This window comes from Neophocaena asiaeorientalis, unplaced genomic scaffold, assembly GCF_003031525.2.
Source record: "Neophocaena asiaeorientalis asiaeorientalis breed wild unplaced genomic scaffold, Neophocaena_asiaeorientalis_V1.1 scaffold490, whole genome shotgun sequence".
Lineage (NCBI taxonomy): Eukaryota > Metazoa > Chordata > Mammalia > Artiodactyla > Phocoenidae > Neophocaena > Neophocaena asiaeorientalis.
Genome location: NW_020175079.1, coordinates 3125914 through 3140175, shown reverse-complemented (window position 1 = coordinate 3140175; position 14262 = coordinate 3125914). Strand labels below are relative to the sequence as shown.

General features: G+C 46.0%; 1 protein-coding gene across 2 annotated transcripts in view; it reads left to right on the top strand.

Moving 5' to 3' along the window:
- Positions 1 to 14262, top strand: part of CALN1 (calneuron 1) — a 457364-nt gene that overhangs the window by 122180 nt on the left and 320922 nt on the right. Inside the window, exon 3 of one of the 2 annotated variants that reach the window (XM_024764135.1) lies at positions 3603 to 3727. In XM_024764135.1, the coding sequence (XP_024619903.1) occupies positions 3603 to 3727 (125 nt within the window). Of the gene's footprint in view, positions 1 to 3597; positions 3728 to 14262 lie in introns of those variants that run through there. The other variant, XM_024764136.1, reaches the window with a different exon arrangement.

Here is a 14262-nt window from a genome sequence, read left to right as displayed (position 1 = left end):
GTGGCTTGGACACCCGTGTTTGAGTATAACCTTGTTACCGCAGCTGTAAAAATGTGTGTGTGGCCGGTCCAGAGCTTCAGGCAACCAAGTAAAAGGTGGTAATGGGAAGCTATTTACAAAATGCTGAGAAACTAGAGTGATGAGTGGTGAAATGGGGAGAAATGCCTTCCGGGCCTGTATCGACCTGAAGGGGGCCTCCCTCCAGGTGGCAAAATTAGAGAAGATCGGTGTGGGTATTTCCCCATGTTTAGGAAGGATTTAAATGATGGTTAAAAATAACAGCTGGTGAGACTACTGGGTCCCGGGGCCAGTGCTGAGAGGGAAGCGTTAGCCATTGTTGATGTCTCATCCCCTGGACCATGGGAATCTGTACAGGCTGAAATGACCATGGCCACACATGGCGCCCCAAATTAGGACTGGCCTTAGGAAAGGGAGAGCAGTCCTAGCTCGTGTGTCTGATTCTCACCTTTAAACCTGTTTGGTCTGAAATTTAACTTTGAGAAAAGAGGAGATGGTAATTGAAGTCTTCTTCCAAAGAAAGGTTCTTGCCTCTTTATGTATAAGGACAGATTTGGCCAGGAGGGGGGAAGTCTGACTTATATCAATAGTTAGCTGAATATGTACCCCTTATAACTGGCAAAGGCATGCGTACTCTGGAACCCCCACCCCCACCCCACCTCCGCCCCGTCACTTGCAATTGACCTGTGGATGTATGTACGTTTTGTTAGCTGTGGAAAGAGTTAAGACTGGGTTGGAGGCCGGCGGCTGGCTCTTGCCTCTGCCATGTGTTTGGGGCCCAGAACGTTTGTGAGAGTTGCCCCAGTTGTTATGATGAGAGAAAAGTACCTTTGATAGAAATAGAGAAATCAGGAAGTGTGGCCTACTTTTTAGGAAGATAATTAGTTCATTTTTGTACATCTTGAGTTTGAAATGAGAGTTTGACCTCCAGGTGGAAATGTCTGGTGCTGAGCCGAGGCTGCTTAGTGCAAAGAGAGCTCAGGCGGCTTGTGTTCTAGATCGGATTCTTTCACTAACTGGCATCCTGCTCTTGGTCAAGCCCTGTAACTTTTAAGAGGCTCTTGGGTTGATCTCTAAGTCAGCAGCTCTCAGCCCATGCAGGGGCATGCTGGAGTGAGCCCTAGTTGGGAGGGAGAGAGAGGAAGGGGCGTCCTCTCGGGCCTGCCACTCAGTGGTGTCACAGGGAAAAGAAGACAGGGGCCCCCGCTCCCCTCCAAACATCCTTCATCAGGGACAGTTGCTGTCATGAGTGTGGCTTGAGGGATGGCAAGGTTTGGGAACCCTGAAGCCCTGAGCAGTCATCCCCAGAGACTGGCCTTCTGTCGCTGTCTCTTCCTGTAACTTACACCTTGTTACTCAGCAGTGCCCGGAGGGGCCGCTAGGACCACTCCAGCTTAATGCACAGACGCAGACTTTAGCGCCCAAAGGGACCCTGTGGGGGACTCACATGGAGAATGATAGGTGTGTGGGGAGAGAGCACAGGGGCCGATTCTCTCCCACAGAACCCCTGTCAGGGAGGCCCTCAGCCTCTGCTTGGATGCCCCCATTGGCAGGGAGATTACCCCTTCTGGTGCTGCCCAGTTTACCTTCCTGGAGCTCTGTTAAAAGGGTGTTCCCTACCCACACCCTAGAATTGACTCCCCCTCCTGCCTGCCAATTCCCTAATTCTGCTCAGAGGCTTCTCAATCCTCTTAGGCCCCTTTGCAGATGGAGAAGCAGAACCGGACGTGCCCCATGGCTCACTCACTATAACAGAGCTGCTCTTTCCCCTATGGAGAGATCCAACTTTCTCTCTCTCTCTCTTTTTTCATATTCTTTTCCATTATGGTTTATTATAGGATATTGAATATAGTTCCCTGCGCTAAAAAAATAAGACCTTGTTTTTTTTTAACATCTTTATTGGAGTATAATTGCTTTACAGTGGTGTGTTAGTTTCTGCTTTATAACAAAGTGAATCAGCTATACATATACGTATATCCCACTATCCCCTCCCTCTTGCGTCTCCCTCCCACCTTCCCTATCCCACCCCTCTAGGTGGTCAGAAAGCACCGAGCTGATCTCCCTGTGCTATGTGGCTGCTTCCCACTAGCTATCTATTTTACGTTTGGTAGCGTATATATGTCCATGCCACTCTCTCACTTTGTCCCAGCTTACCTTCCCCCTCCCCGTGTCCTCAAGTCCATTCTCTATGTCTGCGTCTTTATTCCTGTCCTGCCCCTAGAAGACCTTGTTTTTTATCCGTTCAATATATAACAGTTTGCATCCCGAACTCCCAATCCAACCCTCCCCTGCCCCCCCCGCCCATGGCAACCACAGGTTTGTTCTCTATGTCTGTGAGTCTGTTTCTGTTTTGTAGATAAGTTCATCTATGTTCTATTTTAGATTCCACATATAAGTGATATCATATGATATTTGTCTTCCTCTTTCTGACTTACTTCGCTTAGTATGATAATCTGTTGGTCCATCCATGTTGCTGCAAATGTCATTATTCCATTCTTTTTATGGCTGAGTAGTATTCCATTGTATATATGTACCACATCTTCTTTATCCATTCATCTGTCGATGGACATTTAGGTTGTTTCCATGTCTTGGCTATTGTAAATAGTGTTGCTATGAACAGAGGGGGGCATGGAGCTGTTTGAAGTAAGAGTTTTGTCTGGATATATGCCCAGGAGTGGGATTGCTGGATCATATGGCAACTCTAGTTTTTTGAGGAACCTCCCTGCTGTGAGAGACCCATCCTTCTAACTGCGTCTCTCTTCCCTCCCTTTCACCTTAGTCTGGAGCCTCTGGCCCGCCTTGCACTGGTGGGAACTTCAAAGTTCCGGGGGTGGTGCTCTGGTGTGAGGAGCTTGGAGGGTTTGTTCATCTGGTCTAAGGGGATGCGATGCTTTCATTTCCTGTGAGCATGCTGGACGCTGCTTTGTTTTGGGACACCTTGAGATGCTGCCCACCTTTCCTGCAGAGCAGGCGTGATCGGTGTCTCAGAGGGCTGTGCTCACGAGCCACTCGTGCAGGCAGGTGCAGGGCTCCTTCTCCGAGGTACCGACTGTTGTCGGTGTTTACTCAGAGTCTGGCATTTCCACCCTGCTTTGGGTGCTGTGTAAGTACAGCACCTGCTTTACCTGGGAAAGCGAAACAGTTGGATTTCCGCACGGTCACGGCTAAGACATATGGTCACTGGGCAGCCTCACATTTTGGGGTGTGCAGTCCTTTCCTAGGAGGATGGAGGAAGCTTTTATCAGGCCAGGGAAAGGAGCAGAGAGTATCCTTGTTTGCATGGAGAGACAGTTGGGTGATACCAGGGTATCCCACAGTCTGCCAGGACCGCATGGCTCAAGTTCCTCATTAAATGGGGAGAATGAAGTAAGACGTACAGTGAAGGAAGGGACAGAACTTGGGATCCTTTGGGAATTGTTCTGGCCGCGGGGACCCTGGAATTCTCTGACTTTCCCTCTACCAATGTTCTTGTTATTTAAAAAATACTCCTGGCCATCTGAACACCAGGGTGGTCCTTCAGGAAAGGAAAGGAGGAATGGATGATGATGTCTTTCTTTCCCCTGCCCCCTGTCTCTTGTGAGCAGGGAGAAGATGCCTTTTCACCACGTGACCGCCGGCCTGTTGTACAAGGGGAATTACCTCAACCGATCTCTGTCTGCTGGCAGCGACAGCGAGCAACTGGCTAACATCTCTGTGGAGGAGCTTGACGGTAAGGAGCCCGCCTTGCGTGGGAGGTGAGCCACCGAGGGAGGCATCTGGGGCCATTGTGCGTCTAAGACGCTGGCCGTCAGCTGTGGCCAAGTCTAACCGTGATGCAGCAGGAAAGAGTTCAGAGATCACTTCTGCCTAAATGACTTCTTTGTGTGGGATGGACCTGGTAGCCTGAAAAATCTATGGTGAATATTTCGGTTCCTTTGGATACCACAAGGAACCCTCTGACTGGGGAGACAGGCTTCTGCCCGTGACACGTATTTTCCAATTGATGGAATCTTGGTCGCCAGTAGTGTTGCCCTGTTTCCATCTTCTCATTCACCATGGGGCCCAGCTGCGGGGAGGTCATAGACCTGTTCATGGCCGTCTCTTGACTTGTGGCCATGGTGCTTGGAATCCTGCCCAGATCAGAATCATCTGGAAGCTGTGTCTAGGTGGGAATGGCCGGCAATTATTTTGATTGCCTCTGTGCCTCTGTAACAGTGTAGCCTTGGCTTTGGGATGCGAACGAACCTGGGGACATGGAGACTGAATTCATCCTGGGACAGTGCCCCTTTGTATCCTGGGGAGATCAACTCCTTGATTAAAAAAAAAAATTAAAACAAGGAAGAAGGTTTTTGTTTTTGTCTTTTAGAATAGAGAATTAGGTTGGTTCATCCAGATGTTTGCCTAGGCATCTGCTGAGGCCACGCCAGATTGGTTTCCCTTCTTGTTTTGAAATGCTGTGTTCCTGGTGACACTGTTTTACAACAAGAAGTTTAAGTTTACTTTCTAAAATAGGGAAGTTAAAATTACCCCATATGGCCCATGTCTTTGCTTTGAGTATAATGGTCTGAACCAGTGTGATTTCTTTGTGCACATTTCTTACAAGGGGTATGGTAGGCGGGGAGATTCATCTCCGGGCCAGGGAAGACAGGCTCACTTCACGAAGGGCACGAGATGGGGCAGCCGAAGGACGGGGCCGTCGGATAGCTTTCTTGCTCTCACCCGCGTTGTTTGCTTGCTTCTCGACAGGCATACCATGTTTTATTACGCTTCGCTTTACTGCGCTTCGCAGATACTGCATTTTTTACGGATTGAAGGTTTGGGGGGCAACACTGCATTGTCAGATGCTGGTTAGCATTTTTTAGCAATAAAATATTTTCAAATGAAGGTATGCACATTGTTTGTTTGGACCTAATGCTATCACACATTTAACAGACTATAGCATAGTGCAAACGTAACTTTTATATGCGCTGGGAAACTAAAAGATTCGGTGATTCGCTTTACTGTGCTATTTACTTTATTGCAGTGGTCTGGAACCGAGTGCGCGGTATCTCTGAAGCCTACCTGTAGAGGCTTGTTTATGTCCATGATGGAGCAGTGGAGCTCAGTGGCTGGTGGGCTGGGTCTGGAGGAGAGGCCAGAGGATATTAGAGGAAGGGGAGTGATGTGGGCAGAGCCAGACTCCCTAGGCCCAGCACCTGCTCACTGTGGTCTGGACAGGCTGGGGGCCAGAGAGGAGAGCAGTATCCTCAGATCTCCTGGCCTTCAACTGGCCAGAGGATATTTGGACAGACAAGGACACGGAAGCAGAAAATAGAGCCCTGACCTCCTCCAAAATGAGCCCATCCTGGTGGCCACAAACAAGGCCGAGGCTGAGCTAGGTGTGTCGGCAAAGTGAGATGAGGCCCAAGCTTTCCAGTATCCTGGGAAGGAGTCCTACGAAGTGGAGAGCAGGGCAGTGGTGCATTGATTTGGGAGGGGGGCTGGTTGCTGGTCCTCCAGTTTTAGTCATCACTTAGCAGGGGCGACTGGGAGCCTCCTGTGTGGAGCCCTGTGGAGCAGAGGCCATGAGACTTGGGCAGAAAGTCTGTGTGTTTCGGGCAACTCTTTTTTTTTCTTTTAAATTGATGTATCGTTGATTTACAATGCTGTGCTAGTTTCAGGTGTATAGCAAAGTGTTTCAGTTATACATATACATATGTATATATATTCCTTTTCAGATTCTTTTCCTTTATAAGTTATTACAAAATATTGAGTATAGTTCCTTGTGCTATACAGTAGGTCGTTTATCTATTTTATATATAGTAGTGTGTGTAAGTTAACCCCAAACTCCTAATGTATCCCCACCCCCTTTTCCCTTTGGTAGCCATAAGTTTGTTTTCTCTCTGTGGGTTTACTTCTGTTTTATATGTAAGTTCATTTGTATCATTTTTTTTTGAGTCCACATACAAGCAATATCATATGATATTTCTTTTTCTCTGTCTGACTCACTTCACTTAGTATGAAAAGCCCCAGGTCCATCCATGTCGCTGCAAATGGCATTGTTTCATTCTCTTTTGCGGCCGAGTAGTATTCCATTGTATAAATATACTACATCTTCTTTATCCGTTCATCTGTTGATGCTCATTTGCGTGGCTTCCATGTCTTGGCTGCTGTAAATAGTGCTGCAGTGAACAGGGGGTGCATGTGTGCTTTTGAATGATGGTTTTCTCCGGATATATGTTGGGCAACTCTTGCAGAGGCTGCAATGCCTAACCCAGTGAAGTTTGGAAATCGTCTGTGGCTTTCACATACCCTGGCTTTCCATTTTTCTTCCTCCTCCTTCCCAGCTTTGCCATGAATAATCAAGAGATGATTTTTCCAAGACTTCTCAGAGTGATGGCTTTTTTCTCTGTGAAATCTGGGCCGCTGTCAGGGTGTATGGCTTTTCAAGAGATCCACCGCCTGGATTTCGGCCCTTCTCCACTCGGGCACTGGCTGCACTCTGTTCTTGGGCAGCTGAATGGGGCTGAAAGGCGCCTTCTCAGCAGGTGAGGCGCCCTCACAGCCCTGGAGGTCCAGGTGGGTGGCCTTGGCCCTGGAAGCCCTGGCTGTGGGGGGCAGGGGTCTCTGGTTGAGTGAAGCTGGACTTTATGGCCTGAGGTCGGCTGGGGAAGATGTTGTATTTGTCCTTCAGGAGGGTAATCCAGGCTCTCAGCCTGGAGAAAGGCCATTTATTTTCTAATGGAAGATTCCTTCTACTTATTTATTTATTTATCTCTGCCAAGGTGAACCCTGAGTTATGACTGCTTACGCTTCGTTACGAGCATCTTGGGGCTCCAGGCAGGGCTGTGAGATGTGTTTTGAGTGCAGAACAGGCGGGCAGGGTCTGAAAACCAACTGGCTGGAATCGGTTCAGAGGACTGCAGCTTGGTTCTCGGGGAAGCCGGTTTCCGAGACTGTGCTTGTTTGCCGTTCTCTTGGAGCTGCCTTGTGTCAGCCAAGCCCTAACATCCTACTGCTCGGGGCCGCTCATTTATCCTCACGGGACATGTGGTGCTGCACAGGGAGTAGATGTGTTGGACGCTGGTGGATATTGAAGCATCCTTTGTGGTCCAGCCGCCTTGGGTGCAGATGTTACTTGGGTACCATCCCTGCCCCGGGTGGCTGCAGCCTTTTGCTTATGGATCTCCAAGGGCAGGTTCCCTCACCTGGTCAGTGTTTGTCACTGGGGATGGAATGCCCCTTTCCTTCAGTGTAAGGATCAAGGGCGCCCAGTCCATGAGAGGTTACCCTCTGAGAACGAGGCCACTCAACCTGCAGGCCACCTCCAGTTGCCCTTCGCTCTGGGAAGTTTCTATTTCTTCTCTTGAAACAAAGCTTATGAGGAAATAAGGCAAAGCTGCATCAAATTGGCCAGACTGGAATTGGAAATCACCCAACAAACAAACTCAGCAATGATGAATTGGTTGAGATCCTTCCTTCCTCTCCTTCCTTCCTCTTCATTCATATTTTCATTCCTATTCATTCATTCATTACAGGAATGTTTACCCAAATGCTTTCTGGGTGGAGGAGGAATTCAAAGAAGTATAATCTTCGTTGCCTGGCTCAAGGATTTTACAGTCTGCTCAGGGAGTTTATGTACATACAAAATTTATTAGCAGTGTCTTGTACTTTTAGAGTGTGTCATGTGGAATTTTATTAGATGCATGAATTATAATTTTTAAAAAACAGTTTTTTCATTGCTATTTATTGAATACTCTTGTGAGGCTGTCTTAATCTTAAACTGAGCTTGCCTCTGTCTGAAGTTGACTCATTTTCGTTAATGTGTGGTGTTCCATTGTATATAAATATACCTCAATTTCCGTATCCTTTCTATTCAGGATGGATATTTGGGTTGTTTCCAGTTTGGGGCTATTAGGATGGATGTAATCAACCTCCCCTTCTGTTGCAGCTGTGATGTTGGGGGCTGCTGTCCTCACGGCTCCCTGTGGTCACTGTGAAATGTCTGCGTGTGGGTATTTCACGTTATTTTTGCCAGTAACAGTGTCAGCCTCTCAGATTAATTTCTTGGGTCTTCCTTTTAGCCTAGGTTAGTTTGCTGTCACATCTCGGGTGGTTGTTATTTCTGTTTTTTTCTTCAGGAATGCCCGCCATTCTAATGCTAGATCTTCATTCGATGTTTTCCACAAAATGCGTGTCTTCTCACATCATTTTCCTCTGTTTTGCACTTCTACGTTCATTCTTGAGTCTGTCTACCACCTCGTTGATTTAGTTGTTTGCAGTCACTTAAAAAAATTTGTTTTTGATTCCCTTTAGAGTGTATTTTCATTATGGATGAAAGTTTCAGTTCCTCTGTAGTTTGATTTTATTTCAGTAGCTCCCCCTTAACTTTTTGGTCAAAGTATTACTGCACAGTTCAATGCTTATCAAACATGAACAGACATGCAGCAACCACCCAGGTTAAGGAATAAGGTGTTACCAGCACCCTGAAGTACCCCTGAGGTCCTTCCTAATACCTCTTCCTCAAAGACAACCACTGCCCTGAATTACCTATCATCACTTAATTGTGTTTGTGTTTTTCCTTCATCTCAAGGGGGTTATATTATATTTATTGTTTTTCATCCAGCCTCTATTCTTCAATATTATACTTGTGAGGCTCAACCACGTTTTTGGGGGTAGTTGAAGTTCATTCGTTTTCATTAATATATAGTGTTTCGTCACATATAAATAGATCTGTTTATTTATCCATTATATTCTCAGTGGGTATTCGAGTTGTTTCCAGTTTGTAGCTGTTAGGATACAGCCCTTGGTGTTGCTATTGTACTCTGCTCATGGCAACCTCTTCCTTTTACTGGAGCCGTATTTTTATATCCTCTCCCAACTCTTTGTCTTATTGAGAACAATTTGTACACAGCTTGTGAAAGTCTCTTCTGTTTCTTGTCATAAATTCTATATAGAGATTTTTTTATAATAAATATCTGTTTCTCCAAGTCTCCCAGCTGATGCTACCTTTGTCTTCCATTAGAAGATGTTTTGTATGGTCCCCTTTGCTTTCTTCTGTTCTGCTTTGTGATTCAGCAATGAGAGTTCTTTGTAGGTCCACGATCTGTCAGCAAATAAGGTTTATAAAGAGTCTTTAGCCTTCTTCCTTCTATCTTCACTTTATTCCAGACCTGGGATAATTTCCCCCTTTTCAGCCCCAGCTGGAGAGTCCAGTTTCTAGAAGACGTGCATCTAGTCCACAGCTACTGGGCGGAGGGGGGATCTTGATGGCCAAGGTGAATCCCAAATCCCAAGGTGACTCCCAAACCCCCTCTTGGGTTTGCTCCTTATGTCACAGAATTCAATTAACTCCTTTATTCTTCTTTTCTTTTGGTCTCCTTCCTGTTCCCATGCTAGTATCCAACATTCTGGTACACATTCTGGCTCTCATCTCTCCCCCGCAAATAATCCAAGGTGGGACACACCCTCCCATGGCTCTTATTACTCTCAGAGAGTCATGTTCCCTGAAGGAGCTTAGAAAGGAGGTGCTGCTGAGGTGGGTTTGGGTTGAGGAATAGATCACCGTGGAGAACAGTTGCTATGAAATAGGGACCGACGGCTTGACTTGCTGGTCAGCATAGCCTCTGGGTCCCTGGTGGGGCAAACAATGGTGATGAGCCAATGTCTTCCTTCTGTACGTGTTTCTCTGGTTCCCAGGGTGGGTGGAAATTGTGTTTCTCCAGTTTCATTGGTGTGGCAACTAGCAAAAATTCTCCTCAGGCTCTGACATGTGTATACATCTCAAAGTTAATATTTCTGGGGATGTGCATACATTATCCTACATACATTTCTGGAGGGTATTTTAATTTGAGTTTGGGAGTGGAGGTATCAATCCGCCAACTTCCAAACACAAAAGCACCACTTCAATAGTTGACTACCTCCATCTGGACTGTTCCAGAGCCACTGCATCTGCAGAACCAGTTTCCTCAACGGCCCCCTGTTTGCCTGATCCAGGGGACTCTCAGGTGTTTATTCCGGACTTTCTGCAGCATTGCTCACACCCTTGGTTTTGGTTTGTCACTGCCTTGGCATCCATGTCACTAGCTGGCTCTCCTCCTTCCTCTTTTCTACCTCTTTGACATTCCCCTCATCTTCTGCCCACTGCTGATGCACTGTTTTTCCCCCGGGGTTGGTTTTAGCTGTCATCCCCAAGGGCAACTGCATACCGATCGCCTCGGGATAGATATCTTTGATCCCTGCCTCCCTCCTGAATTCTAGACCTGCTACCTATAGTCCTGTGTAGATGTCCCACGAATCCCTTAAACTCCAGTGATCCAAAGCTGGACAGATTTTCTTTTTCTCTCTCAAACTGCTCCTCTCCTGGAATTTTTCTCAGGAAATTATGTCACATTACACCCAGTCAGCCATGGTGGTAATTTGGGGGTCATCCTTGATTCCTCTTTTTCTCTTACTCCACACATATTATTGGCAAAGCCCTGCAGACCAACTTCCTTCTCCTCCAACCACATGGCTGTTTTCTTGGGCCAGGTTCTCCCACCAGCTAGACAACTGCAGTCACCAAGAGGTGATCTCCTTGTGCCTCATCCAGGATATCAGCCTTGTATCAGTTCAGTTCCATTTCACTGGAAGGATGCTTCTCAACTACACACTTGATTAGGTTATCATTTTTCCCTTCTTGTCCTGCAAACGTGTGTACACACACACACACACACACACACACATAAAACAACAGTGTATTTAAAATTTCTTTAATCCTTTAAAAATTTTTTTAAATCTATAGAGGTTCTGAAAAGTACAGTGAATACCTGTATACCCTTTGTCTAATTGCTGACATTACAGCATTTGCTTTCTCTCTCTTTCCCTTTTTCTCAACACACACGCACAATTTTTTCAGTTCTAGAATTTTAATTTGGTTCTTTTTTATAGTTTCCATCTCTCTGCTGAAATACTCTGTTTACTCATTTAAATGATATTTTTCTTTAATTCTTTGGACATATTTTCCTAAATCTATAGTAGCTCTTTAAAGTCTTTAGGTATTAAACCCATCATCTAGGCTCTAGATCATCTTCGGGTTGATTTCTGTTGTCTTTTTTAGATTATAGTCAGGTTTTCTTGTTTCTTTGCACACCTGTTAATATTTGACTGTACACTGAACATTTTGAATGCTATGTTGTATCGACTCTGTGTTCTTTTGGCTTTCTTTGAAGAGGGCTGGTTTTCTGTTCTAACAGGTAGTTCAGTTACTAGCCTACCACCTTAAACTTCTGTTGGTTCAATTTTGTTTTATTTTATGTTAGGGTAGATCTTTGGAAATCCCAGGGTGACTCCCAAGCCCCTCTAGCTTGGCAGGGACTCAGCCTCCAAACTCTGTCTCTCTTGTGGATCTTGTCAGGGCTTGGTTTTAGGTTTTGTTCAGGTGGGTCTTATGTAGGCCTTCAGAGTGTGTCCCTTACTCTTCTAGTGTCTGGATGCCTGGGGTATTAATGAGGTTTTTCAGACGTCCCCTAGGGATACTTAAACTCTAGCATCTGTCTTCCATTCTCAACCTCAGAGCAGCTGCTTCCTGGTGAGTCTGGTTTAATCTCAATTTGCACTTGGGTTCCCAACCTTCAGCCAAGTATTCATAAGGAACCCCCCCACAGGTTTCCGAAGCCCCCTCTGCTGCCTGACCCCACAGGTTCTAGCCCCTTCCACTACCCCAGTGTAAGAAATGTGCTTGGGAAATTGTCCCTGGGCAGAGGGCCAGGGTGAACATGTGAACATGGGGCTCACCACGTGAATTTCCTCTTGCCCTGCTATTGCAGCCTTGCAGCCTGCGCACAGTTGCTTTATGTATTTTGTTCAGGTACACGGTGGGAGGGTTATTCTCAAACCAGTTACTTTGTCACAGCAAAAGCTTATTATTAGTAATTTGTTTTTGACCCGAACCAGTTAAAAGTAATTTTCAACCATCGTAGCACTTTACCCTTTAACACTTCACTTCTGCCTATAGTTCTGAAATGGCTCTCCATAGCCTATAGCTGTGTTAGCTATAGCGCGTCTCTGTGTCAGAGCATATGAAGCCCTGTGTGGCCTGGACCTTTCATTTTGTCTGCTTCAACTCCCTACTTGCCTTCTAGATCATCTCCTGCTGCCTCACAGTCTCTCCTGCTTCCCTGCCTTTGTTTCAGTTGCTTCTTTCAGGAATGTTCTATCTACCTGGGAAAGACCTATCCATATTGTAAGTTTCAACATTGTCAGTTGTTGTCATCCTCCTCTTCATCGTCACAGCTGTTTATTGAAGGCTTACTGCGTTCCAGGAACTGTTCAAAGTGCATGAGATGAATTAACTCATTTAACCCTCTCAGTAATGCTCTGATGCAGGTGCTATTATTAACCCCAGTTTTGCAAATGTGGAAAAGGGAGACATTAAATAACCTTGTCCAAGGTCGCCTAAGTAGCATGTGTTGGAACGGGGATGCAGCCTACCACCTGGCTTCAGAGCTCGTGCTTTTTAAGTTCTATGTTCTGAATCCTCCCACCTGCTAAGTAAGACCCTTTGTGCCTTCCCTGCACCCTCATGTCACTATCATATATATCACTGCCACCACTGTGACACCTGGGTGAGAACTTGGCTGATTAATCAAACTTTCAGTGGGTGGAGAGATATTTTTAAAGCTCTGTGTGAGCCCAGTGTGTTTCTCACGGAGAGCAGAGGTGCACAGCAGCCCAGAAAAGGCTGGTGATGGGCTTGAGTTCATGCTGGAAGGGGACTGCCTCCTGTGCTCTGAGCTCTGAAGAGCCCCTCTCCACCCCCACTTGTCTGGTACATCATATATTTTCTTGTCAAGAAGCCTCCCCCCACCCTTTTTTCTTTCTCCTCTACTTGTGCTCGTTGATTTAGAAATCTCAGAGGCACACCCTACTAGCCTTTTTTGAGATGCTTCCCTCTACGGGCTTTTCAAGTGGGGTTTTAAGAAGGCAGAAACGTTACTGTCACAAGAAGAGAAGCTCTCAACTCTTATCTGAGAAGGCTGATGGCTCAAAGTTGTCTCCTCCAGAGGAGGCGATAAAACCTACACAATGAGCCACATCATCCAACAGGAGTGGGAGTGCCAGATAGACAGCTCTGCTCCGGAGCTGGGAATTAGCCTTACAACCCTGGTCTTTTATCTACCTGGGTGCTTTCCTCCTAGAGGCTTGACCTGCCTTTGAGCCTTGAGAGGGCAAGTCTTTTGTGGTGAGTTGTGAAGCTTTGTTAGCAGAGCCAAGGAGGGATTTCTCTGATGGCAGCTGCTTCTAAGGGCCCACTCCTTAAAGGGACATTTGTCTAAGTCGTCTTGATCTGAACATGTGTTTTGATAGCTGTGGCCAAGAAGGAAACCCGAGTACCACCCCTGCCGCTTTCATTTTCCTCATTGGTAATTTGTATGCTGCCTGCTTCCCAAAGTGATGGAGACATCATATGATAAAAGAAGAAACACAGACTGCAAAGGCTGTCAGAATAGAAATAGGAAATAAAAAATCCATATACCAAGAGGAAGAAAAAAAATATGACCGTCCCTAACACTAATACATTTACTGTGAATGAGCATTAAACTTAGCTCCAGGCTTCCAGTTGGTTGGGGCAAAAAAGGTAACATACCTCATTCCAATGACAACCTTCAAGGATCCTATCGGAAGAATAGTCTTCTCATTTGTATTTTAAATAGCAGCCCTTTGGCTCATAATAAAAATACCCACCATACAAGCATTTTGCATTGTTATTCCAAAGATGTTGGTGGCTTTCAGCTTTTTCTCAACCTCTAATTTCTGAAGGTTTTTTAAAACCTTTTTCCCCTAGTAATGGTGCCTTTTGATGGTGGTGATTCTCAGTGAAGGACTAGGTGCTAATCTTAGACTCCAGATATAGAAAGAGAAGGGCAGATGGTAGTTTAAAAAGCCTTCCCACCGGATGATGCCAAGTACCCCCTGTAGGACATGTTTCTCTGGTTTCCTCTCCTAAGAACCCTGCTTGAGGTAGTAGGAAGAAGTGATATCTTGGTATAAAAGTTTCCTACATGTAGCTCCTTCCCTTCATGTAGGTTCTATATGAAGGACCTGCATCATAAAGCATGACCTTTGACTTGGGATATCTGTGGAACAGGAGTTACCAGCAATTCACCCCTGTCATAAAATAACCTTGATGTTCTTCCTGTGGAACCTTCAGCTTTCAACAGAAGTGCATCCTAATAGATCTGCTAAGGTAACCAAGCTCCACAGTGCTTCCCCAAATAACTGAATAAGTTAACCTGTTGACTCGAA